Source organism: Balaenoptera ricei, chromosome 12 (genome assembly GCF_028023285.1).
Source record: "Balaenoptera ricei isolate mBalRic1 chromosome 12, mBalRic1.hap2, whole genome shotgun sequence".
Lineage (NCBI taxonomy): Eukaryota > Metazoa > Chordata > Mammalia > Artiodactyla > Balaenopteridae > Balaenoptera > Balaenoptera ricei.
In genome coordinates this window covers 25,343,783-25,367,403 of record NC_082650.1, presented here as the reverse complement: position 1 = coordinate 25,367,403, position 23,621 = coordinate 25,343,783, and the positions used below count along the sequence as shown (strand labels likewise).

The window sequence follows — 23,621 nt, the reverse complement described above, 5'->3', positions numbered from 1 at the left end:
AATATCACTTTCCTCCCAAGAGACTGTAGTTGACCCTATTGCCTGCATTCCCCTGCCTCCTGTTTGCACCCTCAAATCCACTCTGAGGATCCCACTTCTTTCGGATCTCCAGCAGCCTAGAGCCACTTACTCTCCCTTACTGTGTAATGATCACGACTAAGGGGATGGGTGACAATGCCAAGTGCTATGGAGAGCTGCAGGACAGCGAGAACTGGGGACAGGTAAATGTGTCTGCCAATCGTGAGTCATTAGTGACCTTAGACTAGAGAGGATACTTTTAGCAAAAAGGTGAAGGCAAAAGCCATATTATAAGTCGTGAAATACATAGCGGGTGGTGAGGGCTAGAAGCAGCAAATTTAAAGTGTTCTTTGAAGAAATATGTTGAGAAAAAGAGAAAACAGAAGCTCAGCAAGCAGCAGGATTGAGGGAAAGAATTGTGAATAAAGCAGAGGATGTATCAGGATTGTAGAAAGAGACAAATGCTCCTACAGAGACCTGAGAAAAAGGAAATCCTCTGTTGGCTACTTCTAGGGACATTTGTATTTTGGAAAGGGACTTTTCCATCCTGCAGACAAGTTTCATTTTGCCTGGACAGTGTGTTAAAAGCATTTCAGTGAATTGCTTTATTTTTTAAAAAATGGGAGATAGATATATATATATATTTACAAATCCAGGTTTCTGTCATCTCTTGAAAAATGGTAAGAGCAACATTGGGTAAACATTCCTACAGCTGTCATTTATTATTTGCCTGTCTCTAAAAGCATTTGAATTTGCAATGTCTGTTTTAAAGCAATCTATATGGATTGATATTTCAGGCATAAATTATGATGGTAGAGGAGCTATTTGGGGGAAAATAGACTTTCCTAAGCACTCCTCAAATCTGATAATGTTGCTGGGTCCCTACCTTGCCCTAGGGATCAGATTGTCCTCTGTTCATCTTGGGAAAGTGTCCCTACCAGAGACACCCTGAGTGAGGGAGCCTGGGCAGAGACCAGAGCAGACCCTTTATACGCTGTGGGATGGACTAAGAAGACATCAATGAACTATTGTAGCTGAAAAGCAGCCGAAGTCCCTTGGAATTCCTTGGAGCAAGTGCTGCCCCAAGTTTTCCCTGGCAGCTGGCTTCAAAGCTTGCCCGAACCAGTGGTTCTTTTTTTTTTTTTTTTTTTAAATTGGTATAATTTATTATTCTAACAAAAGTACAAAGTATGGAAAATTAGTGTATTTGAATCATTTCAGAGAGTAGAGAAAGTTTCACACTAGCAGATTTCGGCTTTTAGCACCTTTGAAAAGAAACATTCAAAGTTAAGACAAGTGGCAGGACAGGCTCCTGACTACCTTCGGTGATGATTCCTCTGACTTAGGGTGTGCAGGTCACAGAACAGTGTGGTTATTTGGTTTTTTTCTCTACATTTTGAGAGCGCCACAAAAACACACTTAAAGAGAGTGAGACAGGTGATCACTGAGTAGATGGCTGGTGGTTAGAAGATGGAAGAGAAATGTTGGGACAAAAGGAGAAAGATCACAGGCTGGACGAGGCGGTCAAATGGACAGTCCGAAGGCGCTAACAATGCAGTACATGGTCTTGTTCTCCCATCGCACAGTGCAGCTCCCATCAGTAGAGCTGTCCCAGAAGCAGGAACTTGCCGTGTGCAATCCCGCTCCGTTCTTCTGCATGATTACACAGGTCACAATGTATTTAAATGGTTTCCCCAGCTTGGTGAGTTGGCTTAAGGTCTGCTCCACTACGTTTGTGGTCCACTGATTGACTTTGCTGTGCTGATAGGCGTTGCCACCGATGGCACTTTCTATGGCCTCCTCGGTAGCCTGGTAGTCTTCCATCTTTCCTTCGGCGCCTCGCCTCCGCCTCCCTCCGAACCAGTGGTTCTTAACCTCGACTGAACATTAGAATTACTTTGGGACCTTAAAACACAGATGTCCCAGAGATTATGATTTAATTGGTTTTGGTGGGTCCTGGGCACTGTGTCTTAGAGGTTAGCAGGTGATTCTAATGTGTAGCCTGATTAACTTGAACTGTCATGCTCTGTGGCATTAACCCCTTCCACTCCAGGCCTTCTGTCACCCCCGGACAACAGCTTGGATATTTGGACTAGAAATTGTATTTCTTAGTGCCCACTTTGACACCTGTCTCCCCCGTGATCATCACAGCTGCCTGCCTAGCTGCTCTTTGCGTGTAGCATTTAGCCCCTCGTTCGGGTAAGAATTTAGATTGCTTGCCAGAAAAGTAGGGGGCCTAGAACAGAGGTGATTTGTAAAATTTTTTGGTTGGTGGGTTGGGAGTGGGGGAAGAAATGCAAAAACTAAATACTAGTTATCTTATTAAGGTTCTTAATAATTTTCCAGATTTTGTTGATTTTTTTTAACCACCTCTAACAGCTCTGTCCAAGAGAACTTTCTGAGGAAATAGAAATATTCTGTGTTGTCCAATACAGTAGCCATTAACCACTTGTAGCAATTGAGCATTTGAATTGAGCCTACCTTGACTAAGGATCTGAAGTTTCAACGCTATTTCATTTCAATTAATTTAAATGAAAATGAAAATATCTGTAGGGGTTTAGTAGTTACTTACTGTACAAGGCTTTATTTTTATTGTACTATAGAGTTGCTATTGTCTATGGTAGACATATTATGGGGTGATTCATCTCCCACACATCCTTTGTAGAGAAAGGGCAACCCTATGTATTGGACACAGCAGATTTAACTCTGGAATAATAATCGATCCAAACTGGCCCAATTGGATTTTCTCTTTCAAGAATCTGGAATCGACATACTGAAAGCCTGCATCCATTTGGTAGTGGTGAGCTGAGCAAGTAGGGTTGGCGCTAGAGCCTGTGCCTTGGACTCTCAAAGCTTTGTGCAACCCGAAGTTATGTTGGGGTGGAGACTAGAAACTCTGTAGTGAAGGTGGGGGAGGGGAGGAAAAGAGGGAATAAATCACTTCAGATGAGTGATGGACATACTACCTGAGCTTTGTTGAACTCCATCATTTCTAATTTGCATGTTAGAGAAGAGAAGAGAAAAAAGAAAGAAAGAAAGATATGGAGGAAGGGGAAAAAAAGAGAAAAAAATAAAATAAGAAAAATATCTTAATGTAAGTCCTGGAAATAATGGTGATGTATATTGTCTAATAAACCAGTTTAGAAAAGTCCTGTTCTTCAGTTGACAAAGAATGGTTCTCTTTCACATGGGAAGTTTGTTCTCTTTGACTGCTCTTTGAGAAAAAGACATGTAAATCTTAGCCCATAACGGTTTTCAATAAATATTTGTTGAATGAATGAATGAATGAATAAATGAGCAATGGGAAAAGGCAGCATCTTCCCAGGGCAATCTATCAACCCTTTTGTGCAACAGGTTTTTTTCAGCCAAAGCATCTTCATTTGTTCTCTTTTTTGTTTTGTTTTGTTTTGTTTTTTGTCTGTGCCTTGCGGCTTGCAGGATCTTAGTTCCCCGACCAGGGATTGAACCTGTACCCCCTGCAATGGAAGCATGGAGTCCTAACCACTGGATCGCCAGGGAATTCCCTGGTTTGTTTTAAAATTATTAATTGTTTATTAGTCTTGTCTTTCCATTGTTTCTTTTTCAAAAAATGTTTTAATTGAAATATAATTCACATACCATTAAATTTGCCATTTTAAAGTGTACAATTCAGAGGTTTTTAGTGTATTCACATGATTGTGTGATCTTCTTCACTCTCTAATTCCAGAGTATTTTTCATCGTTAAAAAGGAACGCCATGCTCATTAGCCCTCTTTCCTTCCTCTCCCTAGTATCTAGCCACCAATAATCCATTTGCTTTTTACTGTGGATTTGTCTGCTCTGGACATACAACTCCTGGCTATGGAACTAGGAGTAGAATGCTGAGTCAAAGAATTTAAAAGGTATTTTTAATTTTTTGAGGAACTGCTAAACTGTTTTCCGCAAAGGATGCACCATTCATTTTACACTCCCACCAGCATTGTCTGAGGGTTGTTTTCCCTGCATCCTCACTAACACTTGTTATTTTCCTTTTTTTAAAATTATAGCCATCCTACTGGGTGTGAAGTGGTATTTTACTGTACTTTTGATTTGCATTTCCCTGGTGACAAATGATGTGGAGCATCTTTTCATGTGCTTATTGGTCATTTGTATATCTCCTTTAAAGAAATATCTATTCAAATTCTTTGCCCAGTTTTAAATTAGATTATTAGTCTTTTCATAGTTGAGTTGTAAGAGTTCTTTACATTTTCTGGACATGAGATCTTTGTCAGACACGATTTGCAAAAATTTTCTTCCATTCTGTGGGTTGCTTTTCACTTTCTGGATGGTGTCCTTTAAAGCACTGACATTTTAATTTTGGTGAAACCCAGTTTATTTTTTCTTTGACTGCTTGTGCTTTTGGTGTCACATCTAAGAAAATGTTACTTAGTCCAAGATGATAAAGATTTACACTTATGTCTTCTTCTAAGAGTTTTATAGTTTCTGCTCTTACATTTAGGTCTTTGATCCATTTTAAGTTTTTGTGTATGATGTGAGATAGGGATCCAATTAGCTATTTTCCTGTGGTTAACCAGTGTCCCAGCACCATTTGTTAAAAATATCATTCTTGGGACTTCCCTGGTGGTCCAGTGGTTGAGACTCCAAGCTTCTACTATAGGGAGCATGGGTTTGATCCCTGGTCAGGGAACTAAGATCCCACATGCTGCACGGCGTGGCCAAAAAGCAAAAACAAAAACAAACAGACAAAAAACCATTCTCTGCCCATTGAATGGCCTTGGTTCTCATGTCAAAAATCAATTGACCATAGATGAGTCGGTTTATTACTGGACTGTCAATTCTATTCCATTTTCTATATGTCTATCCTTATGCTAGTACCATTTACTGTAGCTTTGTAGTAAGCTTTGAAATCAGGGAATATGAATACTCCAACTTTATTCTCTTTTTCAAGATTATTTTGGTTATTCTGAATCCCTTTCATTTCCATATGAATTTTAGGATCAGTTTGTCAATTTCTGCAAAAACGATGTTAGAAATTTGATAGGTACTGCATTGAATCTGTCGATGATTTGGTGGAGTATTGCCATCTACACAATATTAAGCCTTCCAATCTATGAATGTGGGATGTCTTTCCATTTATTTGGGTTTAAAATTTTTTTTCTTTCAATACTATTTTGTACAAGTGTATGCACCTCTTTAGTTAAACTTATTCCTAAGTATTTTATTCTTTTGATCTTGTTATAAGTAGAATCAGTTTCTTAGTTTCAATTTCAGATTGTTCATTGCTAGTATATAGAAAAAATAGAAATATAACTGATTTTTGTATATTGATATTATATCCTGCAACCTCGCTGAACTGGCTTATTGATTCTGTTAGCTTTTTTTGTGTATTCCTTAGCAGACATCCTTGTCTTGTTCCTGATCTTAGGGGAAATGCTTTCAGTCTTTCATCATTGAGTGTGGTGTTAGCTATGAGTTTTTTGTATGTGCTCATTGTTACGTTGGGGAAAATCCCTTCTATTCCTAGTTTGTTGAGTGTCTTTAATCATGACAGGGTATTGGATTTTGTCAAATGCTTTTTCTGCATCTGTTGAGATGATGATGTGGATTTTTCCCTTTATTCTATTAATATAGTGTATTACATTGATTACTTTCCATTTGTTTAACCAACTTTGCATTCCTCAAATAAATCTCACTTACTCATGGTATATAATTCTTTTTCCATTATTTCTTGAGGGCACAGATTTTACTTTTACTTCTTTATATCACCCAAAGCACTCAAACAGTACTATACTTGGATCCAAAATTAGTGCCCAAAATATGCAATAATCATTATTATTACCATAATAACCAACATTAACATGAGCACAAGGTGATGACAGTCTGAACTAGAATGATAGATCCAAATGATAAACCTCATTTAAAGAATAAGATAAAAATCAGACTATTGGCCATAGGGAATTATAAAATTTCCTAATATTGTTGAATAATCCTTATATTCCTGGAATAAGCCTTGTTTGGTCAAGATCCTCTCTTCTTTATTTTTAAGAAAATGTTATTAAAAAGAACATAGCCACAGGAAGAAAAAATTTATCTTAACTGGCCAGCTTGTTGAAGAGTCAAAGTAAAACACGCATGTAACCAGTAGACGGATCAAGAAGCAGAATATTGTCAGCGCTCCATAAGGCCCCCCTCATGCCCCATCTCAATTACTATCCCCCACCACCCAACAAAGATAACCACTATCCTAACTTCTAACACCACTGATTAGTTTTGCCTGCTTTTAAACCTTTATGTAAAATGAATAATTGGCTATTTCACTCCACACTGTATTTGTGAGATTCAACCATACCCTTCCATGTAGTTGTTGGTTGTTCCTTCTCCTTGGTGGATAATTTCCATTTTTTGAATATGCTACAATTTATTAATCCATTCTAATGTTACTGGGCATCTGGGCGGCTCTAGTTTAGAAATATTATAAATAGTGCTGCCATGAATACTCAGTGAACATTTTGTACATGTCTCTTGGTGGATCTAGGTACCTTTTCTATTGGTATATACTCAGGATAGAATTGCTGTCCTGAAGGTCCTTCACAAAGATTTTTTTCTATTCATTACAAGAGAGACAATTATATTTTTAAAAATTAACCTTTCAATATAGTGTTATTATTTTCCTCATTCCAGGAACATGTAATTTATTAAGTAAATTTATTAGCCTATATGTCATGCTTTATTCTGGAATTATCTGTAACTACACGAACCAATACAGTAATCATTAACCATATAAAGTTATTGAGCATCTGACATGCACTCTAAGAGTAAAATACACAATAACTTTGAAGGCTTAGTACAAAACAAAGTTTATAATGTCTCATTAATAATCTAAAAATATTCACTACAAGTTGTAATGGTAGTATTTTAGATATACTGGGTTAAAGAAAACATTATATAAAAGTATAATATTAAAATTAATTTCACATGTTTCTTTTTTTAATGTGGCTCCTAGAAAATTTTAAATTACAGAAGTGGCTCCCAATTATATTTCTATCAAAGAGTGCTGGTCTATACTATGTAATTAAATAAATGGATAAGGATTGTCTTAAAATTTTATATGTACATCGCTGAAACTTCTTTTTGACAAAGATCATGCTTTAGGCTACTTTGTACCCTCCAGTTTTGGCACATTGTTGCTGGTACATGCTTGATAGTTAATAAGTACTTCTTAACTGTTAAACTTTATTTTCTGTTTTTTAGGTTAAAATTCCACATTGCTTAGCTACATGATGATAATTTTTGTAAAAGAACAAGAAAAGATAATGGCAAAAATCTGCATGGAAACTGAAAGAGTAGGAATTAGGTATGAAAAATGTTACTTGGCAAGATTTTGATATTTCTTTCACTCAAAACAACTTTCTTGAATTGTAATTCTTTGTAGATTACATGAAGTTTATGTTATGCTTAGTGCAACATGTATAAACAAAGTATTTTAAAAGAGTGAATCCATTTTTATAGTAACAGGGACTTTTACTTGCTAAAAGTAATCGATTTCTCCCTCTCTCTCTCTCTCTTCTGTTTTCTCCCCATTGGCAAAGTACTGTGAAACACTACCTAGTTATAAAGAAGTGGCACAACTACAGACTGATTATTCATTTCACTGGATATTCTCCGAATGAAGAATTGTGGTCACTGCCACAAGCCAAAGTAGCCAGGTCCTGCTTAGAGAATTGCTAAATATGATCGTTTCTTGAATTATAATTTTTGCATTATGTAGACTTTGAAAGATATAAAATACTACCTCTCAGCTTTCTTCTAGTGAGAAAAAATTAGTCCTCAAACGTATGGTGGGATCACCTTAAACTTCATGTAACATGAGAAACCTTGACGAATCAGACCTTTGTTGAAGAGTAATCTTTTGGTGGTAGGGAACAGAGACTCATTCGAAGTCACACCCAAAGTCATAGGTGTTTATTGTGAAAGGGTAACTAGAACGCTCTTTGGGAAGTGGCGGGATCCAGTGCAGCCCTAGGGACCTGGATACTCATATCTTCCTGGGGAGCAGGTCTTTGTTGTTCTTAATATACCACTGGGTGTCAGCTTCCCATAGAGGCACTTCTACCACTTCCACCCCCATCCACCTTCTACTTCATCTTTGGTTTTTGCTTACTCCAGTGTTTGCTTTGTGGCGGCCCATTTTCCCTACTTCTGCCTCAGGCCCTCTCAGCTTCAGCCTTCCTGTCAGATAGCTCATTCTCTGTATTCTCCCCTTTCCGTTTCCAAGGGAGAATCTGATTGGCTTATCTAATGATCCGAGTCCTGGTTTGGTGAGGACTGTTTGTTCCAGGTCACCTCTTAGGGTGATGGCCAGTTTATGGACTGTGTCTCTTGGGTCACATGACCACTCTTAATCCAATCAGCTACGGCGGGGCGGGGCGGGGCGGGGCGGGGGGGGGGAGAAATTTGGGGGCAGTTATTTGTGCAACCTTTGTCCTAGGAATAGTTTGGGTCAGTTCTCTCAGCAGGGGCTCGGTTTCCTTTTTGAAGGGACGCCAGGTACAGCAAACATGTCACACGCATACACACACACAAACACACACTGATTAAAACAACAGTTACTAAAATAAAGGATGCATGAATAAAATGATTGAATTATGCGGTTACATGTAGGAAATAATAAAGAGGGGAAGAAATCTATATTGACCGGGACCAAGAATTAGCTTTGTCCACGTAAAGTTTCTTCGCAGTAGAACAAATTGGTTTTCAAACATGAATTTTCTTTTGCAAAACTGACCATCCTGTTGTCACGTCTGTAGCTTTCTGAAGGCTCCTGCTCCTGGCTTAACGTTCCTCCTAGGAGACCTCAGCATTCAGCACGTTGGGGACGCTTTGTTTCCTAAGTTAAGAGAGAGATCCTGGCAGGAAGTCAACGTCCAGGATCAGATGCTGGGTTTGAAGATTCCTGGCTCCGAGCGGCGCGTGGGGAAAGGCGGCGGTAATCGAAGCTGTGGGCGCGTTTTCCTAGAAGCCTCCAGCGCTCCGCCACCTGTCTGGAGTCTGCCCCCGTCTCGGGCATCTCCTCTCCTGAGTTTCCTCCTCATAGGCTCGTCCCTGGGAGTGTGGGCGGCCGCATTCCTGAGCACCGAAACTCTCACCCCCCTCCCCCCGCTAGCCTTCCTCCTCCTGCACACCAGCCTTTCTTTTCTGCCTCAGTCACTTCCTTCCTCAGCTTCTTCCTCCCCAGTGTGTTGAAGAAGATAACCAGCCCGCGCCGACGCAGCCCCAGTTTTCTCGGAAAAGAAAAGGAGGCGGAGAGGTGAGTGATTGCCCTGGGAAGATGTGGCCAGGTAGGTATGAAGGATGGACGGGGGTAGCCGGTGGAGGTCAAGCAGCCGGGGGGATCGTGGGCTGCGGGTGGAGACCCGGGACCGGGAGGGGGCTAAGACGCCCGGAGGGTATAACTGACCTTGGGCTGAGCGGGTGCGGGGGACCGGGTGGGCGCGCCCCTGCGCCCCCCAACTCTCCAGCGGACTTCCGCCCTCGGCTCACGTGACATTTTGCCGACCGGGGGCGGACAGGGCAGGGAGACCCGCAGCGCTTAAAGATTTTTACCGCGGAGCAACGTGTCCGCTTTGCGCTTGGGGAGCCAGTTCGGCAGAGCTGAGCGGGGACGGGCTGGGAGTGAGGGGACAGGTTCCCCCGAGGAATCTGGTGGCTTCAGGGCAGTGGACTCTGCGGCGCCGGCGGCGGGTGCGGATCTGTACGCTCCCGATTCTGTGTGCGGCGTGGGTGGTAGTGAGGGGACACCAGCGGCTCGGGGAGCCCCGGGCTGGGTCCGTTTGCGTCGCTCGGTTTGCGCGCTCGCTCTCGGGGCGCGCCGGGGGCGCACCGACAGCCGCGGAGCGCGGGCAGGCGGCGCTGGCGCGAGACTCTCGGAGACAAAGGCTTCCGGAATGCGGTTCTTCCTGGGGAGGTCGCCCGGGAGCCAGCCGTGCGCCCCGGAGCAGGGGGCCGAACCCCGCGCTCCCCAGCTCTGCACTGGTACCGGTGGTGACCATGTGATGGCCCGCTGGGGACAGGGTTTTGGGACCCCTTCCGGGCCAGCTCCCAAACTTGGTACAGGGATGACCAAATATGGAGTGTGTGCGCGCCTGCGAGGGGCAGGAAGGAACCCAGTCATTCTTTGACCGGCACCAGCTGCTCGTCAGGGATTGTGAAGGAGGGCTGGGAAACGGTGGCCAGCCCCAGTGTGGAGAGGTGGCTCCTGATTCCAAGATGTCCCCACCCCAGTAGGCTTATTCCCTGACATTAGAAAATGTCTAGGTATTGCCTCCAAACTTAAAAAAAAAAAAACCCAACAAAACAAAACAAAAAAGGAACCAACCGCCCAAAGAAAAAAGCTATGAGAGTCCTTAAATATATTCTTAAGCGCATATTGATGGTGGAGCATTTCAGCATATGGCCCAGATGGCCCAGTGCTCCCACATTCCGCTTTCTTTGTGATTCCCACGCACAGTGCCTAATTGGATTCTGTCTCAATTAGAGGGCCCGACTAGCATCTGCCATTGCCTTCCCCTGAGCCTCCCACTGAGGGGCTTTCTTTCCCTTAGACTTGCTCTGCCCATGGCCTCTCATTGTTCTTGATCTTGCAGCTTAACACCAGTCCCAGGCTTCTGTCCTTATAAAATGTCATGGGCCTTCCAAGGATTGTGCAACAGAGTATTTTTTACTCCTTTGTCCTCATTAAATAATCAAATAAAGACGTAAACCATGCCAAATTATGTATGCTAGCAATAGTTTCTAAGCCTGTTTATTTTCCTACTCGGAAGGGTCAGTGCAGGGAACCTTTCTCACTTTGTAAGTGTCTGCCTTAGTAAGTACTCAGCATGTAATATTTCACACAAATACAACCCACTGTTATATTTAGTGCAGTTGGCATAATAACCAGCAAAAAAATAAAAAATAAAAAAATAAAAAAAAAAGGAGAAGAGCCAGAATGATGCAGTAGAAACGGCATTTAATTGTGGGAAAAGCCCCTCGGAGTCAGTTTCATCATCCATAAAATGGGGATAAATAATATTACTTCGTAAGGTTCTTAGGTTTACATGAATTAATGCAGATAAGGAGCCTCAAGTGTAATTAATTACAAAGAAATTCTGGTTGCCTTCCTGTCTTAAAATTGGATGAACATACATCTATCTGCTTAATGTGATCCAGGAATTCACACTACTTAAGGGCGGGATTTCCTCTTTGAGTCTCATTATTTTAGGAGAATTAGGTCTGAAGTGTGTGGCTGGTGGGGGGTGGAAGGAGTGGAAAACGATGTTAAAGAGATAAATATTCAGGGTGGGAGGAAATCAAAGCATCTGAGAATTGGAAAGGACTGTAATCCCCTTGGACATTTCCCTTTCTATTTTGTCCAGTGTGGGCTGATTTCTTCATCAACCCTCACAGATCCATACTACTACTGCAAACTTTATTCACTGTTAGACCGTTTTGATTGTTAGAGAAATTTTGTCTCATATGGCTTTCAAATCTGCCTTTCTGTTCCATCTATCCATCCTACCCAATAGAGCAACACAAAATAAGACTATTCACATAAGTACATAAAAGGAGCTTTAATTTTTAAAAAATAGAAGCAGGTCTTCTCTAGGCTAACTTTAAAAGTCAAGATTCTTTAGAGTGCAAGTGACAGAAACTTAAGCAAACCAGCACAAGCCAAACCGGGAAAGATTGGTTCATGTAACTGGAAAGTCCAAGGTCATATACAGACTCAATCATTGTTATGTGGCTGGATTTTTCTTTCTGTCAGCTTTATTCCTGGCAGGCTCTTTTCACATGGTAGCCATTTATATAAGGGATGTGAACTTATACCTTAAAACCCAGTAGGAAAGTGTCTTTTTATTAGTAGTTCTGGCAAAATTCATGGGCTGAACACATTGTTCAGGATGGGACCTATCCTATGTCCCAAACCAATTATTCTGACTTTGAACCACTCCTGGAGTCCAGGGTGAGGCTCTACCCAAGATACTTGGGTTTAGAGTAAGGAAGGAAAGGCTCTATCCAAACTAACATTAGACTGCTGGTGCCAGAAGGCGGAATGGGTGCTGAGCAGGGAAATATAACAGCTGTCCACCACACTGACATTAACAGGTTTTTTTCTTACCATTATTCTCATGGCATGTCTTTCAGTTGTGTCCTCTGGGTATGTTTTAGCTTTTTAGTGTCTCTCTTAAACTATCTTGAATTGAATATAATGTTATAATTTCACCAACACAAAGTTCCCACATTTGGACACTATAATTTTTGATATTCAGTTTTATGTAGATGCATTAACCTAAGATGTTGCATTTTATTGCAGTGTAGGCTTCTTAAATTATAAGATTTACATGAAAGTGTAGCAGTGTAGTGGTGCTTTTATTATTAGCTGATAGAAAATCTGGGGTCTCGATCAATATCATTTAAACATAGATGTCATTCTTGTTTTTTCAAAGCTACCAAGAATTAGTTACAATCTGTCTGAATAAAGTTGTTTCTTCCAAATCATCACCCCAGCGTAAACCATTCACACAATCCCACTCTTTTATTTGATTTGGAAAACTTATGATTTGCAAACAGACTGAATTGATTCCTCTTTTGCCCAGCTGCTCATACTTTCCAACCCTCATGTTGCTGTTTTCACTGTAAATTACTGCCTTCCTATAGAAACTCATTCTTCTTCCTTTACTTCTATACTTTACTTCTTTGATCCAACAAGGTTGGGTTTCTCTCCTCCAGCTCTACCTGCACCTTCCTATTTCTTGCTGTGTTTGTCTCCTCCCACTTTCTGTAGGTGTTTGCCACGCCCCTTTACCTTTTCTGTCTGAGTGCACTTCCTCCCTCTCAGAGCTCCTCTCTGTTCCTCACATAAATCAGCAGCTCCATGGTGACAACACCCACAGGTGTGGTTCCATCCCTTCTCATGTCTTTGCTCATTTTCCAGTCTGCAAACCAGTTATTTATTGAACTCCTGCTGTCGGTGCCAGACGTGGTCCAGCAGTGAGCATGACAGTCAGATCCCCGCATAGAGGAGCTCACTGTCTAGTGATAAAAACTGAGAAGCTGGTCATTCCAATCAAGTGAAATGAAGAGGGCACACATGCTGAGGGAACACACACGGGAGAGCTCTCCTACCCCAGGGATTCAGGGAGGGCTTCCTGCAGGAAGTTATATCTCAGCTGGGACTGGACGTATGGAAGTTAGCCCCAAGAAAGAGGAATAGCCAGAGTCCGGGTTGAAGAAGAAACAGGATATGTGAAGGCTGGAGGTGTGAGAGTGAGGGGCATTTGAGGAATAAAAAGAAGCCCCATGAAACTGCAGCCTGGATTCAAGGGGGTAGATTTGAGGCAGCTGGAATGGTGGAATGGTGGGCAGAGCCCAGCCCGTGGAGGACCTCATGAGCCCAGGGGATTCTCACAGCCGCTGTTAGTCCTGACCTCCTTATCCAAAGATGAATGGTTTTCATCACAGGCTCTCCATTACTGTCAGGTTGCACTGGGCACTGCTGGAGGAAGGGACCCAGAAGTCATCATTGCGCTGACCCCATGGTATTAAAATTGCCTTAGATCCACCTGGATCCGCCTTCCTTACTGGACCGCAGGCTCCCCGAGGGGATGGATTGTGTTGGTTTATCCTGGTACCACCAGCTTCTAGCTTAGGGCCTGCCCCAAATGTGCTGCGGTTTTGTTTTGTTTTTTGCTTCTGTGCTTTTGTATATACTCGTCCCTGTGCCTAGAACATTCTTTCCCAACTGTCTACAGGCCACTCCTCCCCAGTGACGAAAACTTCTGTGGCTTCCTCCTTTGTGTTCCCTTAATGCCTTGGACCCACCACTAAAAGAGTGCTTTCTTGTCACTTTGCTATTCATTCCAGGCCTCTCTCTGCTTCTGGATGGTGAGTTCCCTGAGGGCAGGTCCTGTGTCACTCACCTTTGTATTTTTGGTGCCCAGAGCCTGGGCTTAGAGTTCATAGTGGGTGCAAGGAGAATGGCTTCATTCTGCCCAGTAGACTGTGTAGAAGAAGAGTGAGATCAGCCCAGCGGGGCAGTTATAAAATTGGGGAAATGGAGATACTCTAGGGCCGGGTACATCATGCAAGTATTTTTAGGAAGAGGGCCACAGTAAATTAATAGCTACAAATGCTATATGAAAAAAAGAAAGGGCCCTTGAATTTTGCAAGGTGTGTTTAATGGAATGTAGAAACTGTAGTAATACACATGTGTTTTTTTCTCCCTCAGGCAGCAATGAATGTGGATCACGAAGTTAACCTCTTAGTGGAGGAAATTCATCGTCTGGGTTCAAAAAGTAAGTATTATAACATGGATACAGTATTTCTTCTGAGTTTGTGTTACAGCAGGTAGGACTAACTTTTAGAGGCATATGAAGGGATCACCTAGGGATTCAGGACACAGTTATGGCAGCTCTTCTGTCAGCCTCAGGTGATAACTGCTCTCCGCCCTGAAGTGATTTCTGGAGACACAGAGCCACTGGGGTATTGTGTTTCTTATACAAAGAATGGTTGAGATATTTCATTATCCTTTGAATGGAAAGAAAATTGCTGTGCTTCCGTAACCTAGCTGCATTGAAATCTTGTAATTAAATCGTGTTCAAATTTTTATTTGTCACACCATTAAAATTCATTTTTTTCTGCTTTACCCTGCCACCATTTTGCAAATTGCCAAATGACTAGGGACTCGGATTGAAATTTTAATAAATTGTCTTTATTTTCTCCAAGTTTTTGAGTTTTGTCTAATCAGGTGTTTATGTGTATATAACTAAAAGAACCCATCCTTTAGGTAGTTTTCTTTTAAAGTTAGCTTTCCCCCTAGCAGCATATAAACAGCTATTGTGAAATTTGTGACATGTAAAATTGGTAGTATTAGTGTTCTTTTCCTAAGTTGTAATGAAAGCAAGTGTTATGCTTGTAGCTGTAAGTATTTTGTGCATCTCAGACCAGACATACAAGAGTTCGGGGAGCATTTCGAAGATTGTAAGAGCAATAGATACATTCAGCAACAACTGGAATAATGGAACCCAAAACCCAATTACATCATATAAGTGAAAAACAACTTTAAAAAGTACCTTGAAAGAGTTGCTTGTCATTATAGCTTGATTCTTCTTACTTATAGCTCTGTCTACTTATGAATCACGAATCATTTGAAATAACAAGAGGTACCTTGAAAATTCCATTAAGCCATTAGTATCAAATGTCCCCTGTATTTTTCTGTTGCTGATGTAACAGTACTATAAACTTTGTGACATGAAGCAACACATTTAATATCTTTTTTAAAAAATATATTTTATTGAAGTGTAGTTGATTTACAACATTGTATTAATTTCTTCTGTACAGCAAAGTGATTCAGTTATATATATGTATATATATTCTTTTTCATATTCTTTTCCATTATGGTTTATCACAGGATATTGAAATAGTTCCCTGTGCTATACAGTACGACCTTGTTGTTTACCCATTCTATACACAATAGTTTGCATCTGCTAACCCCAAACTCCCAATCCATTCCTCCCCCATATACCCTCCCACTTGGCAACCACAAGTCTGTTCTCTATGTTTGTGAGTCTGTTTCTGTTTTGTAAATAAGTTCATTTGTGTCATATTTTAGATTCTACATATAAGTGATATCATATGGTATTTGTCTTTCTCTTTCTGACTTACTTCACTTAGTATGATAATCTCTAGGTCCATCCATGTTGTTGCAAATGGCATTATCTCATTCTTTTTTTATGGCCGAGTAGTATTCCATTGTATATATGTTCCACATCTTCTTTATCCATTCACCTGTCGATAGACATTTTGGTTGCTTCCATGTCTTGGCTATTGTGAATAGTGCTGCTATGATCATAGAGGTGCATGTATCCTTTTGAATTATAGTTTTGTCCACATTTAATATTTTAGTGGTCATGTAGGTTGGGAGTCTGTCTCAGTCTGTTTGGGCTGCTGTAACAAAATACCCTGGACTGGGTGACTTATAAACAGCAGAAATTAATTGCTCATAGTGCTGAAAGCTGGAGGTCCGAGATCAGGGTGCCGGCATGGTCAGCTTGGAGTCCTCTTCCAGGTCTCAGACTTCTTATATCTTCTCATGGTGAAAGAGACTAGGGATCTCTTTGCAGCCTTTTTATCTATCTATCTATATCTATCTATCTATCTATCCATCTATCTATCATTGTGGTAACATTGGTTTATAAGATTGTGTAAGTTTCATGTGATACAACACAGCATGCTCTTCTGTTTGGTTTGGTTTGTTCATTTATTTTGGGGGTTTTGTTTGTTTTTTATATTCCACATACGAGTGAAATCATATGGCATTTGTCTTTCTCTGTCTGACTTACTTCACTTAGCATAATACCCTCAAGGTGCATCCATGTTGTCACAAATGGCAAGGTTTCATCTTTTTTTTTATGGCTGATGAAATCTTGCAGCCTCTTTTATAAGACATTAATCCTATGACTCATGACTTTACACCCTGACACCCCCCCATGACTTTGGCACCTCCCAAAGGCCCCATCTACTAATATCATTACCTTGTGGGGTTAGGATTTCCACATATGAATTTTGGAAGAATACAGCCATTCAGACCACAGCAGAGTCTGATAAAGGTCACCTGGGCTAAAATCAAGGTGTTGGCAGGGTGCATCCCTTTCTGGAAGCTCTAGAGAATCTGTTTCCTAGCCTTTTTTCTAGCTTCCAGAGGCAGTCTGCCTTCCTCGGCTCATGGTTCCCTTTCTCCATCCTCAGCTTGCTAAGTTCTCACATTGCATCACTCTAATCAAACACATGAACAATCTTTCCTAATCCCATTCTTCTCCCACCCACTTCACCATATTCACTCGATGGAAGTTCAGTGAGTCTTTTTATTTATTTATTTATTTGTTTATTTATTTTTGGCTGCATTGGGTCTTCATTGCTGGGCGCGGGCTTTCTCTAGTTGTGCTGAGAGGGGGCTACTCTTCTCTGTGGTGAGCGAGCTTCTCATTGCAGTGGCTTCTCTTGTTGCGGAGCACGGGCTCTAGGCGCTCAGGCTTCAGTAGTTGTGGCACGTGGGCTCAGTAGTTGTGGCTTGTGGGCTCTAGAGCACAGGCTCAGTAGTTGTGGCCCACGGGCTTAGTTGCTCCACGGCATGTGGGATCTTTCTGGACCGGGGATCAAACCCATGTCCCCTGAATTGGCAGGTGGATTCTTAACCACTGTGCCACCAGGGAAGTCCCTCAGTGAGTCTTATTTTCGATAGTGATGCCCCTACCTGTGTTCCTCATTTCTACATTCTCAGTTTCTCCTGAGCTCTGTGACGAGCTCTGTCACTCTTGGAAGTAGTACTATTGTTTGGATTGTTAAAGATATTAAAGATGTATTTCCAAAGATTTGTTGGATTTTCTTATTAGATCTTTCTCCATGTCAGCTTAGTGTTTATTGGTCACATTCAATTGCATTTAAAAGTCTAACCTCTATATCCCTAGCACAGTGTTATTATTTGCTAAGGCAAACTGAACCTGCACTTCAAAATGAGCAGCTTTACAAACTAGATGACTACAAAGTAATTATCCTAACTTCTACAAGGATGAAAATATTTTGAACATTGCAACTTCACTAGGCCTCCTTGACTTACCTGTTCCTGGTAATAGATGACTTTTAAGTTGGAAAGCATCTATGGAGATATGTTATCTACTGACAGGTTATGGTTATTTATGTTGTGTCTGGAATAATTTTGACTAATCTATGATTTAGATTAATCATATTTAGACTAATCTAAATATGATGTATTAGCCGAAGTTGGAGATTGATGAATTTAGTTTTACCTGTTTCTTTTAAAATAAAGTTCTTTAAAGTCTCTCATTTTTCATCCTGTAGAAAAGAATTAAGTGGATAAAGATTATTTGGAGATTTAAACTCCTCCGTTTAACAAATATTTCTTGAGTGCTGCCTTTGTGCTCAAGTGCTGGAGATGGGAAAATAAACAAAATTCCATCTCAGCCCTTGCGGACCTCTTTAGGTATCGAGAAGACAGATAAACTGGAAACGTGTATTGAGAAGTGGTTAAGAGTGTGTGCTCTGGGGGACTTCCCTGGTGGCTCAGTGGTTAAGAATCCACCTGTCAATGCAGGGGACACGGGTTCAAGCCCTGATGCGGGAAGATCCCACATGTCGCGGAGCAACTAAGCCCGTGAGCCGCAACTACTGAGTCTGCACTCTAGAGCCCGCGAGCCACAACTACTGAAGCCTGCATGCCTAGAGCCCGTGCTCCACAACAAGAGAAGCCACCGCAATGAGAAGCCCGCGCACCACAACGAAGAGTAGCCCTCGCTCACCGCAACTAGAGAAAGCCCGCGCCCAGCAATGAAGACCCAATGCAGCCAAAAATAAATAAATAAATAAATTTATTTTAAAAAAAGGAGTGTGTGCTCTGGAGTCAGACTCTGGGAATGAATCCTAGCTCTTCCGTATTCTTGCTGTGTGACCTTGGGCACATTTCTAAACTTTTCTGACTACTACTCTTTCAATGAGTATTGAAGACATTTGTTTCTCACACTTTAAAATCTCTAAAATAAGGACGTATTTTGTGATACATGGTGTGCTATTGTTAAATTGGAAGTTTAATTGGAACATAAAGTAATGGTGCTGTCTTGCAATCAATTGTGTCTTATCTTTGACAAAATGGTTAAGTGAGTTTTAATGATTGTAAAATGCATTGAACGGTTCAATAAATGCATTCAATGTTACTCAGTAAATGTTAGCTATTATTACTGTAATTGATGGTGAATGCTTTGACTGATATATACTCAATTTTATAAGAAGAGCTTTAATAGCTCGACTGAAGTAATCATGGATGACTTCTCAGAGAAGGTGACGTTTGAGTCCATTTTTGAAGAAAAAAGAATTTAGCTAAAAAAGAGGGTCTAGGATGCTGGGTAGATGGCTCAATATGGGCAAAGTTACCAGGGGAGGTGACTCCTGTCACCTTGGGTAACACCAACGTGCTAATTTTGACTGTATCACAAGGTGCATGGAACGTTATGGCAGGAATCAGGTGAGAGATGAGTGCAAGGGCCAGAGGATGGAGAGTCTTAATTGTGAGGCCATGGTCTTCACTTCAGTTTGAAGGTGATAGGGAGCTATTGAAAGATTAGAGTAGAAGAATATCAATTTAAGTTTGCATCATACAAAGTTTCTTCCACATTTTAAATTCTGCATCAATGTAGAGGGTGTATTTGGGGTAAACATGGAGAAGGGGAAACTGATAAGGAGTCTTGCAGTTAGCCACATGAGAATCAGTTTGGGCCTGAACCAAGGAATTAATGAAGAGGAGAGGCTAGAGCAACAGAAGATACAAAGACGGTGGCATCACCTGGACATTTGTCAGATTGAGGGGTGAGTGGGCAGGAGAACTCTGAGATTACAGCCAGGTTTCTGCCTTTGGTACCTTTAAAAACTTAACCTAAATTGAGAATTTACCATAGGCTGGCACTCTATAAAAGACTTTACCTATATTCCATCTTTTAATCTTTGCAATAACCCTGTGAGGGGTATTTTTACCCTCATAACTGCAACTCAGATTGCTTGAAGGACCTGCCAGGTTACCAGCAGCTGCACTGATTCCTGTAATCAGTGAAAGATTCTCATTGCAAACAGAGGGTTGTGCAGCTAGAAGTTAAGAAATCAAACAGGTGCAGGAATTCCTTGCGGGCCAGTGGTTAGAACTCTGAGCTTTCACTGCCGAGGGCGCAGGTTCAATCCCTGGTCGGGGAACTAAGATCCCGCAAGCCACGAGGCGCGGCCAAAAAAAAAAAAAGGGAAATCAAACAGGTGCATCTTTGCTTTCCAGGCCAAGCATTCTCTGTTTTCCTTTACAAACTTATTTCCTTCTTCTTCTCCTCTTAGATGGTTTACTTGCAGTGAGTAAATCAGCCACTCTAATTACTGTTCTCCTAGACACTTACTTGTTTCACCTGTACCTAATGGCACATACCCCATTTCTCTCATTCGTAACTGAACCAATGTTAACTGATGAATGGATAAATAAAATGTATTATATCCATAAAAAAAATAATTGAACCAATAATGATCATTGATCAGGTGCTTAGCATGTGCTGGGCACTGTGCTTTGTGCTTTAGAACTGTGTCCCCAACCTCACAGTGTGGGAGGTATTAAGATCCCCTTTATACAGATGAGGAAACTGAGGCTTAGGGAGCTTACATAAAAGTTCTCAAGGCCAAGCAACTAGCAGATGGCCAGGATTTCAACTGAGGACTGTCAAGTTTTTTTAAAAAGCTCTGTGTTATACTCCCTTTAAAGTCCAGAACAGGTACTGCCCATCATGAAGTCTTCCCTTCCCATTCTAGCCCAGTCATCTTGTTCTTGACATCCAATCACGTACTGCTTTGTGCTGTTGTTTTACTGTATGTTTATTTCCTTGTGGGAATGGAAGCCATTTCTTTGATAGCTAGAAAGTGATTCTATACTTCCTTCTCTCTGCCTCTAGTGCCCAGCACAGGGCTGCACCCACAGTAGGAGTTTACTAAGCTGCAGGCTATAAGCTCTAGCAGGGGAGCGCAGGAACTCAAGAACCCTTCTCACTGTGATGGCCATCTACTTGACAGGGGGCACAGCTTTGGGAGGGAAGAACTTGGAGCAGTGCAGTAGGATGGGACTGGGTCAAGGGTTCAGCCAGGTAGATCAAAGGATACAGCCAACAGTTGGAAGGTGTCCTAGATTACCCTTTGAGACTTCAGTTGATTGACTTTTAGCCAAAGATCCACCTTTTGTTTACCTTAATTTAAAAAAAAACTTTTTTTTAGAACAGTTTTAAATTTGCAATAAAATTGAGAGGAAGGTGTAGAGATTTTCCATATACCCTCTGACCCCCGCACATACATAGTCTCCCCCATTATCAACATCCCCCACCAGAGGGGTACCTTTGTTACAGTTGATGACTCTACATTGACATATCATTATCACCCAGAGTCCATGGTTTACATCACATTTCACTCTTGGTATTGTACATTCTGTGGGTTGACTAATGCTTAAGGACGTGTCTCCATCATTATAGTATCATAGAGTATCTTCACTGCTTTAAAAATTCTCTGTGCTCTGCCTGTTCATCTCTCCCGTATCCTAACCACTGAAAACCACTGATCTTTTTACTTAGTTTTCTCTTTTTCCATAGTTTTGCCTTTTCCAAGATATCCCATAGTTGGAATCATAGAGCATGTAGCTTTTTCAGATCGCTTTCTTTCACTAAGTAATACATATTTAAGGTTCCTCCATGTTTTTCATGACTTGATAGCTCATTTCTTTTTAGTGTTTACCTTAACTTTTAACATCTATATTAAAAACTGGCCTTCAAACTAGATAATCTAGGGATTCTGGTAAATAAAGATTTCTTCATTTTTAAGGTCACCACTCCTTCCCTGGGGCTTCTGCGCATGTTCAGAACACACTTAGAGAAACACTCCTCCTGAGCCGGGGTTTCTCTTGTACTTGTTATTTTTATCGATTCAACAACTAACATTAAAAAATCGAAATTTAGACAGAGAGGAATTGTCCACTGTAGTGCTGTAACACATTCACTTTTTTTTTTTTGCCATACCGTGTGGCATGCTGGATCTTAGTTCCCCGGCTAGGGAGACCAGGGATTGAACCTGTGTCCCCTGCAGTAGAAGCACGGAATCTTAACCACTGGACCTCCAGGGAAGTCCCACACATTCACTTTTTGTTACTGTTTCTTAGTTCTCTTCCACTCTCTATCCAGATGATACTGAAGCTAGGAGATGTAGCACACATTGCATTTATTCTATCACTTTTTGAATCTGGCAAGAGGTTTCACTGAATTTTTGACTGTTGACTGTTAAACTGTAATCTTGGTTAACCTTCAGTTAGATGTTTATGAAAGATTATGTGTATCTGCCACACATGGTGGCAAGAAACAGACTTTGCACCGGCTAACCTTGTGTTTTCTCAAACTAGATGCTGATGGAAAATTAAGTGTGAAATTTGGGGTCCTCTTCCGAGATGACAAATGTGCCAATCTCTTTGAAGCACTGGTAGGAACTCTCAAAGCTGCAAAAAGAAGGAAGATGATTACGTACCCAGGAGAGCTACTTTTGCAAGGTGTTCATGATGATGTTGACATTATATTGCTGCAAGATTAATGTGGCTTGCATAGCTTTGTTTATTGTGTTTTTTGTTTGTTTGTTTCTGGTAAACTGGAATATTACATCAAAGGACAAACATATTAGCATACTTAATGTATTTTTATAGAACTTTATAAACAAAAGGAGACTCATTTTATAAGCCTGTCCTTTTTTATATCTTGAAAGCAAATTTATGTATTACACTGTAAAATAAACAAAACCTATTATTTTTCTCAGGAATCTGGCTGGAAAATGTAGGCAATGAGGCTTTTTTGGTGGGGATGCAAGAGTGTTTGTTTCATAAATCATTCTTAGATAATTTCTACAGACATTTGACATTCTTTGAAATCAAGAAGCAAACTTGAAGACCAGCTCCCACAATGAATGTAATGTTTATGTAATAAAAGCATGTAACTCTCTTAAAATTGCCTTATTGCCTTATTTTGTCATTTGAGATTTATGTATCTCTCAGAATCAAGTTTTTGCATCAAGATTAGGTAACTGCAGTAAAAGTTATCTTAATTTGAAGAAAAATTCTCTTAAAACTACAGAATTTAAAAAGTAGGGATGGTTAGTGTTATGATTTGGCCCTATAAAAAATATTAATTTTGATGCCTATATTGTGCTTGCCACTGGGTTAGGGGACATGCCCCCAAAAATGTAACCTAAAAACTTCACTTTCTAATTGGATTAGTTAGACCAACCTGAAATAATACAGGATTATCCGTGATTGCATGTTGCAGCTTGTAGCACAGAGCTGAAAATGATACAGAATCTCAAGGAGGATAAGATCAGTGAAAGGCATGATGGTTGGAAGAGGTATAGAGGAGGTGGAATTTGCAGGATTGGAGCTGATTATATCCAGAGGGAAAAAGATGGGATGGATGAGGGTGATGACTCAAGGTAAGGCAGAGGGACGTGAATTAGCAAGGCATGATCTTGTGAAAGGTAGGATGTCAGGTTGACTGGAATGTTAGGAAGAGAGGTGATTCAGTTTGGCTAATTAAGGTGGAACCTGGGAAGCCAGGGAGAGGAGTCTGGGGAAAAATTGGAGCAGGGAAGTTCCATGATGAAAGTGATGTTTAGTGAAGGTAGCTCTGCCACTGGTAACTAGGGTGGACTGTGGAGAGTGCAGAGGTAGTCAGACAAGCCAGCAAAAACATTGCTCAAGAATCTCATGGCGGTGGTGATAATGGGAAGGCAGAGGAAGGATGGAGTCCAAGCACATTTTAAAGGAAATTGAAACTTTGTCACCAGTACCTTTTCTTTTGTGACAGGACCCTAATTCAAACTAGACTAAAGAACAACAGAATTCACTGGTACTTCATAGTCACTGCTAACATTTATCAGGCATTTATTATGCTAATCCTCATATAACCCTGTGAGGTAGGTATTATAGATGAGGTAAGAGAGATACGGAAGAGTTAAGAGCTTCTCCAAGTTTACCTA

The 23,621-nt window shown here is 41.0% G+C and overlaps 2 protein-coding genes across 2 annotated transcripts; one reads left to right on the top strand and one right to left on the bottom strand.

Moving 5' to 3' along the window:
- Window positions 1-1,160: 1,160 nt before the first annotated feature.
- On the bottom strand, window positions 1,161-1,857 carry LOC132376250 (dynein light chain Tctex-type 1-like). Its single transcript, XM_059941911.1, has one exon. It carries the CDS (start codon window positions 1,840-1,842, stop codon window positions 1,543-1,545), a length of 300 nt encoding a protein of 99 aa, XP_059797894.1. The 5' UTR covers window positions 1,843-1,857; the 3' UTR covers window positions 1,161-1,542.
- Window positions 1,858-8,956: 7,099 nt separating this feature from the next.
- On the top strand, window positions 8,957-22,597 carry ABRACL (ABRA C-terminal like). The gene is made up of 3 exons (XM_059941910.1): window positions 8,957-9,303; window positions 14,263-14,329; window positions 22,006-22,597. The coding sequence occupies exons 2-3, from the start codon at window positions 14,269-14,271 to the stop codon at window positions 22,188-22,190; spliced, it is 246 nt and encodes an 81-aa protein (XP_059797893.1). The 5' UTR covers window positions 8,957-9,303; window positions 14,263-14,268; the 3' UTR covers window positions 22,191-22,597.
- Window positions 22,598-23,621: the final 1,024 nt, after the last annotated feature.